Source organism: Megalobrama amblycephala, linkage group LG13, assembly GCF_018812025.1.
Source record: "Megalobrama amblycephala isolate DHTTF-2021 linkage group LG13, ASM1881202v1, whole genome shotgun sequence".
NCBI classification, from domain to species: Eukaryota; Metazoa; Chordata; class Actinopteri; order Cypriniformes; family Xenocyprididae; genus Megalobrama; species Megalobrama amblycephala.
In genome coordinates this window covers 19868860-19879246 of record NC_063056.1, presented here as the reverse complement: position 1 = coordinate 19879246, position 10387 = coordinate 19868860, and the positions used below count along the sequence as shown (strand labels likewise).

Below are 10387 nucleotides of genomic sequence, written 5' to 3'. Positions count from 1 at the left end.
TACAGAGTAGGAATAGGACATGCCACACATCTGTCTCGAACCTAGACCACTCACATGAGCACCAAGACTCTAACATGTCACGCATGTAAATAATGCTTGTTTTTGTCTCCTGTCCTAGGCTGAGTAATGGAGAGGGGGACGGGGCATGGTGTCCGGCTGGTCCGGTGTTTCCCAGCGGCTCAGAGTACCTGCAGGTGGACCTGCACAAGCTTCATTTCCTGTCTCTAGTGGGCACTCAGGGTCGCCACGCAGACGGGCTGGGCAGGGAGTTTGCACGTAGTTATCGGCTGCGTTACTCTCGTGATGGACGACACTGGATGACCTGGAAGGACCGCTGGGGACAGGAGGTTTCTAACTCTTATGTGAACTATCATAAATTTCTGTCAGCAGAATTTAGATCTTTTGTATGTTACAGTTTTTCCATGTTTTTTTTGTGTCAGGTGGTGACAGGGAATGAGAACACATATGATGTGGTCCTGAAGGACCTGGGTCCACCCATCATAGCACGCATGGTGCGCTTCTACCCACTGGCGGACCGTGTAATGAGCGTGTGTTTAAGAGTTGAACTCTATGGTTGTGTCTGGAAAGGTGAGTCCCACACGTGCCAAGCAATCCATCATCCTGATCACACACACTCATTTACATTACATTCACTGCAGGCACTTTCTACAGCGGAATGGTGTTTACCATTGAGTGATGTGCTTCTTCTCTGTTAGATGGACTGAAGGCGTACACCGCTCCCGTTGGTCATGTGATGACCCTCTCAGGTTCGCCTGTCTACCTTAATGACTCCATCTATGATGGCAGTAAAGAGGCAGGGTAAGGACCCGCGTTAATGTTAGAAAAAGTTTCCAGCGCTTGAGAGACCTAAGAGGAAAGACCTGAAATCTGGTTTCAGAGAACAAAGATATGCTGTTATTGTAATGTTAGCTTTAGTAACAGGACAGTTTTGAGAGTCATTGTTTGTCTGGAGCTGGTGTGCTGCTGGTGACTAACAACAAACTCTTGCCTTGTATTGGCTACTCTTGTATGCTATATGCTAATTATTTTGTTCTTACTTGTCGTTTGTTAATAATAATAACTATGTTAGAAAACTGTAGAAACAAGACATTCAATTCAAATATTGAAAAGAATACTGTGCAAAAAGAACCATTTCTCTGTTCCCAATCCTAGTTTCATGCTGTGTGTCAGAAACAAGCAATTGAGAACATGCTGAGTTAACCTTCTCAAATCTCACCTGGTCCTGTCGTACTTTATTTTCTGTGATGTATGTTAAAGTCCAGACCCCTTTCTCATGTATGTATGTGTATCTGTCAGGTGGGGTTGACGAATATTGTGTAGAAACATTCCCAGATGTGTTTTAATGGAGCCGAAATGTTTGCAATAGCTAAGCTAACGTTTGACACTAGCCAGATGTGTGTGCATATGGGAAATTCCAACATGTATGTGAGTACATGCATCTGTGTGTGTATGTGTGTCCACATGCCTAATGACTTCACATCTGTAATGTCTCTCTCTTCTTCGTAGGGTGATGTTTGGAGGATTGGGCCAGTTGTGTGATGGTGTTTTAGGTGGGAATGATTTCACGGAGAGTAAAGAGCTGAGAGTGTGGCCAGGATATGATTACGTGGGCTGGAATCGAGATTCCCTGGACCAGCCCACTGTTGACATTGAGTTTCACTTTGAGAAAACACGGGTCTTTCACACCATGCAGGTTAGTATGCATGCAAACAGCCCAAAATATGTTCGGTCACGCTTAAAATGTCTTAACGTCATTGCTTTAGATGCAAAACATTCACAGCAAGTGGCAAACTAATGAGACTAGACCTTTTTCTCAGAAGTAATTTTACTTTTCTGAGCCATTTTAAATAATAACTGGTCTCAATGTGATTTTTAGTCAAGACATTCATATGTTTTTCATACATGTTTTTAAGTGTTTAAAAAATGTTTTAAATGCATTTCAGGAATAGTTCACACACAAAATGTTTTCTCATTTCTTTCCCAACCTGTATGACTTTTTTTCATCTGCAGAACACAAAAGAATGGTTTTAGTTCGTACAATGAAAGTCAGTGGGGTCCAAAATACCATTGGACTCACTCACTGACACTGGACAAAACAAACATTTTTCAAAATGTCTTCTTTTGTGTTCCGCAGAAGAAAGAAAGTCATACAGATTTGGAAAGGCATGAGGGTGAGTAAATGATCTGCTGTTCATCTTCAGCTCGAGTGAACTTCCCACTATGCCAGATGGCAAAAGCTATCCCAGAATTCATCTCAGTCAGTTAGTAGGGCAGTAATGAAGCTCTGTCTCAGTAAATCTGCCTAGTAAATCACCCCCAGGAGTCTGTCATTATCCTTCAACCCTTTAATGAACATTTTATTTGTTTTTATTTGTCTTTTTGCCTGTGGCTTTGCATTTGTGGTTATATGCGATTCTGAGAGGCACCCGAGTGTTTCGATTTCCAATTTGCGGCACCGCAATTATATCTGTTATTTGATTATTTGTGTATTGTCATTTTTAAGGGTCTTTCTGGCCAGGAATGCTGATTTGTTTGTGTCACTTCTGGCTTCTTCCTGTCTCGAGAGGGCATTATCTTTATTCTTTTATCTCTGACATAACACATTTTATAAACTCCATCATCATCCCATGTTGCCTTGTTTTTCCTGCGGCTTCCCACAGTTTTGAAAACTTCCTCTCATACTCGCTTCCTTTAAATCTCGCAGCAGAAACTCAAAAGAGACATGAGAAATAAGACCAGAGTCTCCATTAAAAACACTTCCCATAACAACAAGCACTTGTTCACGTGCCTTTGTGAGATGATTTATGTTGCCTCTCTCTGCTCGCTCTCCCAGACTTTTGTTTAGAGTATTTCCGGCTATATTCCTGCAGTTTCAGAATACCACCAGCTTCACCGGCAGTTTTCCTCTACAAATCATCTCCCCCACCCCCATTGGTTCAGGAACTCCAGTGCAAAGTTTTTTGCAAAAAAATTGGTGTAGGATTTACTTTAAAACAGTTTTTATTCAGAAATTGCCAGTAAATTTCACAAATAATTACAAAGAAATGGCAAGAAACACTGAATCAAACATGAAATCATATAGTAGTGTATGTGTGTGTGCGTGTGTGTGAGAGAGAGAGACGTATGAGGTGTTGCTATGATGGATTCGACTACACTTTAACCTCCGCTGTTGTACTGGTTTGTTTTGAAACATGTTTCATGTGTCAGTGAGCGTTTGCACACATGTGCGCAGTTAGAAGTTGACCTAACAGCACCATTAGTGTCTAACCTGTCACATTATATATGTTCTTGCCCTCCACCTTTCATTCACTTCCTGTTTCTTTTCTTTTTCTCCTCTTCTCCTTTTTGTGGAGTAATAACTTTCATTTACTTCTCCCTGATGTCCTTTATGCACTGCTCCTTATTTTCGTTCCCAGCAGACTTGTGGTGTCTTATTGCAGATTGTTGTTTTTAAATGTCTCTGTTTCAGGTGCACAGTAATAACAGACACACGCAAGGTGTGCGGGTGTTCAGCGAGGTGGTGTGTGAGTTTAAGGCCAGTCTGTTGAGCCCGTGGGCAGAGCCTGCGCTCAGCCTTCAAGTGCCGCTGTCCGACCTACATGACCCTTCGTCCCGCACCATCTCGCTGCCACTCGGAGGACAACCGGCCCAGATTCTCCGCTGCCGCTTCTCTTTCAGTGACCGTTGGCTCCTCATCAGCGAGATAAGCTTCTACTCTGGTATGAACACACACACCTGACCTCTTGCAGCAACGTACACTGGCTCATTACCATTAATACATGGTTGTATATGAAATGGATAAATAAATATGCCTTGCACAGCTTTGTAGGAAATCGTTCTGTTATATAGTTTGGTCGTCATTATATATAAATATTTGTACATTTAAAAACCCTGCTAAAAACATCTTAAACCAGCTAAATGTGGGGGTCTAAGCAGGTCTAGTTTGTCTTCTAGCCTTGTCAGGCTGGTGTTATGCTGGTTTAGCTATTTGGCAGGCTAAAAAAAGTTTCCAAACCACTCAAAATCCAGCTGAGACCAGCAAAAAACAACATAGGCAGGTTTAAGATGTGCTTTTCAGCAGAAAATGGATGGAATTTATGATCTTTTGCCACAAAGCAAATATTCCCACATCATTCAACTGCTTTTATTTTGTACTCATCCTCATGGGCTTCTTTTTCTGACCTGCATGTTAATGAAATTTAGCTCAAGTGTGCGAGATACCAAAGTACTGACAACACTTTATTGTGTGACTTTGAGTTCTGATTGGTTGGTCAGTAGCTTCCAGAATATGAGCAGAAGATAAGCATTACAATAAGCCTCAAAAACAACAATTTGGAGAGAAAGTGAGACTTTGTACTCACACTTGTTGGGTTTATAGATAAGAGAGCCTAAATGATGAATATTCATGCTTCATCAGAGATAAAGCCTACTTATCTAATCCTTTCTCCATTTATAATTTCTCTGTCTTGTCTCCAGAGCCGTTTGAGGATGGATCTGTCCTTCCTCCTCTCCCTTCCTCCAGCACTCGTCCTGTCAATGCCACTTCTCCTCACACCCCCAGCCCTGCAAACGGAACCAGCGGCCCCACCGGTGAGTCGGACGCATGTCAACCTCACTGCATTATGAGTGTGTATGCAACGCACTGCCGTGTGACTTTAGTATTGGAACAGAATCGCAAAGAGTTTAATGTTTTTAGTCCCCTAACAATTCTTTTATTTTAAGGATGTGACCCACCCCAATAATTGATCCAAAATATATTGTAAAAGTATAATACAAAAGCAATACTTCTTCAGATATTTTAAAGGGTTAGTTCACCCAAAAATGAAAATTCTGTCATTTATTACTCACCCTCATGCCGTTCCACACCCGTAAGACCTTTGCTAATCTTCGGAACACAAATTAAGATATTTTTGTTGAAATCCGATGGCTCCGTGAGGCCTCCATAGGGAGCAATGACATTTCCTCTCTCAAGATCCATAAAGGTACTAAAAACATATTTAAATCAGTTCATGTGAGTACAGTGGTTCAATATTAATATTATAAAGCGACGAGAATATTTTTGGTGCGCCAAAAAAAGTAAAATAACGACTTGTGATGGTGATGGCTGATTTCAAAACACTGCTTCAGGAAGCATCGGAGCACAAATGAATCAGTGTGTCAAATCATGATTCGGATCACGTGTCAAACTGCCAACGGCTGAAATCATGTGACTTCGAACAGCAGATTTGATACATTGATTCATAGTGCTCCGATGCTTCCTGAAGCAGTGTTTTGAAATCAGCCATCACTATATAAGTCGTTATTTTATTTTTTTTGGTGCACCAAAAATATTATCGTCGCTTTATAATATTAATATTGAGCCACTGTACTCACATGAACTGATTTAAATATGTTTTTAGTACCTTTATGGTCTCCCTATGAAGACCTCACGGAGCCATCAGATTTCAACTAAAATATCTTAATTTGTGTTCCGAAGATTAACAAAGGTCTTACGGGTGTGGAACGGCATGGGGGTGAGTAATAAATGACAGAATTTTCATTTTTGGGTGAACTAACTCTTTAATATTTTTGTGTGTGTGTGTGTGTGTATATATTACTTTTTAGATTTTTGGAGTAATATAGTATTACTATACTATTGTAATATAGTATTATTTGGAGTAAATAGTCATATATTTACATTATTATTAATTTATACATACACACACACACACCCATGTACCATTTATTACAGTTATAATCTGTATAGGACTAAATATGTAAACATATAAATTGAATATTTTGTATATTATATTTTTTGGTATATTTATACTATAAAAAATATTTAAAATATTTTTTTAACTAGTTCTTGATTTCTAACCTTATTCATGAGGTTTATTGAGAGAATTGGGAAAATTATAAATTCTAAAAGGGCCTAATTTCACCCAAACTTCACAGTCTGCCCTCCTCATCTTTCAGCACTCCCATGTCTCTCTTTCCCCTCAATCACCCACCCCACCTCTCTAGTTCTCCCTCTTCTGACCTGTCCATCCTCGTTTTTCCAGACCTCCTCATGACCATTACTTCACTGCTGCCCAGCAGCATGCCAACAGGTGAGAGAGAGAGAGAAAGAGAGAAGGACAAGGGGAAGAAAAGAGTATCGTCTTCATGCTTATTACATCAGAGATTTTTACGGCATGTTTTCTAGCACATAGGCATTTTATAATGTTTCCCTCTAATTTTCTTTACATTTAAAAACCCTGTCCTCATACTGTAAAATGCTTTGAGAGTTTGGTTGGTGGTTTTGTGTGTGCATGAGTATCCATCTTGAAGCCTGGAGAGAAAGCTTTTTGCATGATTTGGTTGCATTATTGTTTTGAGTTGGTGTTTCATATAGCCAAGCTCATAAAGGGTTTTTATTGTGAAATTGCTCCAGCTGTCCTTGCTTTTGTCCCTCTTTGAATTAACTTCAGTTCCCTCAGCTTTAGGACTGTGCCCACTCTCACAGCTCATTTACTCCCGTCAAAGCTTATTACTGCCCCCCAAAACAACAGCTGCCTCCTAAATTTACCGACATAAGCAGACACACACACACACACGTACACATACACACAAACACAGTGTATAAGAAAGCAAGTCAAATCACAAAAAGTGTGTCAATGACCATGAAGGCATTTACAGCACTGAGATTAAAAGGTGGCTGTAATGGACAGATAAGCTTTGGTTTAACTCTTTAAACACTCTTTAAATGCCTTGTTTATGGTGTTTGTAATCATTTAAATGTCAAATTAACATACGTTTAATCTGCCGTGTTTCTTATTAACAGAGTTCTCTGCCATCACTCTGAGGGCGGGGTTACCTGTGGCCAAAGATGACAGCAGCAACACGGCCATCCTGATTGGCTGCCTGGTTGGAATTATCCTACTCCTATTGGCTATTATAGCTGTCATACTGTGGAGGCAGTACTGGAAGAAGCTACTTGGCAAGGTGTTTTTTCATTACTATATTCTACAGCAGGGGTCTCAAACTCAGTTCCTGAAGGGGCACAGCCCTGCAGAGTTTAGCTCCAACTAAATTTAGAATATCATCAAAAAGCTGATTTATTTCACTAATTCCATTCAAAAAGTGAAACTTGTATATTATATTCATTCATTACACACAGACTGATATATTTCAAATGTTTATTTCTTTTAATTTTGATGATTATAACTGACAACTAAGGAAAATCCCAAATTCAGTATCTCAGAAAATTAGAATATTGTGAAAAGGTTCGATATTGAAGACACCTGGTGCCACACTCTAATCAGCTAATTAACTCAAAACACCTGCAAAGGCCTTTAAATGGTCTCTCAGTCTAGTTCTGTAGGCTACACAATCATGGGGAAGACTGCTGACTTGACAGTTGTCCAAAAGACGACCATTGACACCTTGCACAAGGAGGGCAAGACACAAAAGGTCATTGCAAAAGAGGCTGGCTGTTCACAGAGCTCTGTGTCTAAGCACATTAATAGAGAGGCGAAGGGAAGGAAAAGATGTGGTAGAAAAAAAGTGTACAAGCAATAGGGATAACCGCTTCCTGGAGAGGATTGTGAAACAAAACCCATTCAAAAATGTGGGGGAGATTCACAAAGAGTGGACTGCAGCTGGAGTCAGTGCTTCAAGAACCACTACGCACAGACGTATGCAAGACATGGGTTTCAGCTGTCGCATTCCTTGTGTCAAGCCACTCTTGAACAACAGACAGCGTCAGAAGCGTCTCGCCTGGGCTAAAGACAAAAAAGACTGGACTGCTGCTGAGTGGTCCAAAGTTATGTTCTCTGATGAAAGTAAATTTAGCATTTCCTTTGGAAATCAGGGTCCCAGAGTCTGGAGGAAGAGAGGAGAGGCACACAATCCACGTTGCTTGAGGTCCAGTGTAAAGTTTCTACAGTCAGTGATGGTTTGGGGTGCCGTGTCATCTGCTGGTGTTGGTCCACTGTGTTTTCTGAGGTCCAAGGTCAACGCAGCCGTATACCAGGAAGTTTTAGAGCACTTCATGCTTCCTGCTGCTGACCAACTTTATGGAGATGCAGATTTCATTTTCCAACAGGACTTGGCACCTGCACACAGTGCCAAAGCTACCAGTACCTGGTTTAAGGACCATGGTATCCCTGTTCTTAATTGGCCAGCAAACTCGCCTGACCTTAACCCCATAGAAAATCTATGGGGTATTGTGAAGAGGAAGATGCGATATGCCAGACCCAACAATGCAGAAGAGCTGAAGGCCACTATCAGAGCAACCTGGGCTCTCGTAACACCTGAGCAGTGCCACAGACTCCGGAGATTCCGAAGTGTACACCTGATGGACATTTTACTATCCCACGAGGCCATATAGAGAGTGTTTCTGAATGGCGATGGAAGGCGCGACTGACTCTGATTGGTCACATGATAATGACAACATGAATGATGTAGCACATATGGATTATATTCCCACTACACGTTTATACCAGAACATACTTTTTTAAAGGCTGCAAAGTAATTACAAGAAGTATGTCAGAGAGTATGTAATTTTGGACGCAGCCACTGTCTTTATTAGTGAGTCATTTAAACATTCACTCTGTTGATTCATTCAAAAACACTGACTAATTTATCAATAAATCAAGTAACTCTTTATGAATGAGTCATTGAATCATTCATGTTAAAAAAAAAATCTGATTCTTTCAGGAACGTCACTACTGTGCGTTTGCTTTGAGACACGCAATGGTTGATTCTGCTTTGGCTTCGTTTGGAACTATTTTCATTGGTGGAGCAAAAATAGGCAAAGTAACTGAGAATATCGTGTATAAAATATAAATGACTCAGTATAAACATTTTTTTTTGTGTTTTAGACTGTTGTACAAAAGCAAAATATTTCTGTAATTTATCTTTTTGATTTTTTTTCTCAAGAGAAAACTATACCTTTTATATGCATTTATCTGTTTAAAACATTTAGAATGAGACTAGCATACAGACGACTGGACGAAATGCTGCAAAACTCCAAGTTTGATTTCATGGCTCTTTAATTTTTTATCTTTATGTGTCCAGGCCCAAGGCAGCCTCTCTAGCGACGAGCTGCGGGTTCATCTTTCCGTTCCATCGGACAACGTGGTGATCAACAACACTAACACGCACACATACTCCAGCCGCTACCAGCGCATACACACTTTCCCTGACGACAGGGACCGAGAAGGAGAATACCAGGAGCCCAGCACTGTACTGCGGCCCCGAGAGCAGCGGGACAGCACAGGTGACACACACAAAACACACTGAAGCATTCATATACCTCTGTCAGTAAGTGCACAGGAACCCGGTTCACCACGGAGAATGAACAGCCAAAACGGCATCAGAAAAAGTACTTTAGGACAATCCACAATCCAGACAAAGAGCCACTGTCCTATCTGACAGAGAGAGGAGGGAGATTTTATTTCACTCAAACTCAACTCTCAAATGTTCCTGTTTTTTTTTTTCCTGCCATAGTTGCTTTCATGACGAATACTTCATTTTTGAATCATTGTGTGATTGTTTTTATATATTAATTAACATAAATGAATGCCTCAGAACAGACTGACCAATGAAAAGATAATTAACAGCCTGCATCATTATGGATGATAACACTGCCTGCTGTGTTTGTGCATCTCACATGTAACTGGTTTGCTCTGTCACCCCTTAACGGCCCTGTTGTTTGTGTTTTGTTGTTGTGTCGTCTCGTGTTGTGATGCGTCTGTGTTGTGTTGTGGTTTGGTTGTGCCGTTTCGTCTCGTTTTTGTCATGTGGTGACCGCTCACACTGTCGTACCCTTCGTGGACTCGTGTGTCCGTGGGATGTGTGTGTGTGTGTGTGTTCTCCTAGCACTGCTGTTAAACAACCCAGCATATCATCTCCTCCTGTCTGACCTGACACATGGCCCCAACAGGCTGACAAACTGCCACAGCCAGCAAGAAAAGCCCCAAAACCTGTCCCAGGGTAAGAGAGAGAGGGTTCATGTTGCCCTGAGAAAGGGGCAAGGGGTGGTGTCCTCCCCAGGGAGCAGTTTTAAAGCCCCCTGAACTCCTAAAGGTAACAGTTAGAGTGATATAATGGCCCCAGAACAGCACAGAGGGCATTAAACATTCATAAAAGGGTGTTTCTGGGAGTTTTATGTCTCGGGGGATGATTTTCATTAAAACTTTTGTTATAGGAAGGTCACATTTAAAACTGTCTCGGAAACTTAAAGTGCCCATAGTCGAAGAAAGGATATTGTTTTGTAAGGGATGAGCTGCTGTAGGAAGTGTGTTAATGTTTTCTTACGGTCTTCTGACAGCAGTCTAAAGCCATACATATCACAGTATGCATGTAATGTCTCATCTCCAGTGTATGTGAGTGTTTAAGTGCA

The 10387-nt window shown here is 41.1% G+C and overlaps 1 protein-coding gene across 5 annotated transcripts in view; it reads left to right on the top strand.

The window, feature by feature from the left end:
- ddr1 (discoidin domain receptor tyrosine kinase 1) overlaps positions 1 to 10387 on the top strand; it is a 42649-nt gene that overhangs the window by 26809 nt on the left and 5453 nt on the right. For 3 of the 5 annotated variants that reach the window (XM_048151955.1, XM_048151956.1, XM_048151957.1), the window contains 10 exons: positions 119 to 347; positions 441 to 588; positions 717 to 819; positions 1528 to 1714; positions 3491 to 3740; positions 4498 to 4611; positions 6063 to 6110; positions 6824 to 6984; positions 9061 to 9262; positions 9865 to 9978. In XM_048151955.1, the coding sequence (XP_048007912.1) occupies positions 119 to 347; positions 441 to 588; positions 717 to 819; positions 1528 to 1714; positions 3491 to 3740; positions 4498 to 4611; positions 6063 to 6110; positions 6824 to 6984; positions 9061 to 9262; positions 9865 to 9978 (1556 nt within the window). The remainder of the gene's footprint in view (positions 1 to 118; positions 348 to 440; positions 589 to 716; positions 820 to 1527; positions 1715 to 3490; positions 3741 to 4497; positions 4612 to 6062; positions 6111 to 6823; positions 6985 to 9060; positions 9263 to 9864; positions 9979 to 10387) is intronic. The other 2 variants (XM_048151959.1, XM_048151960.1) reach the window with 2 other exon arrangements.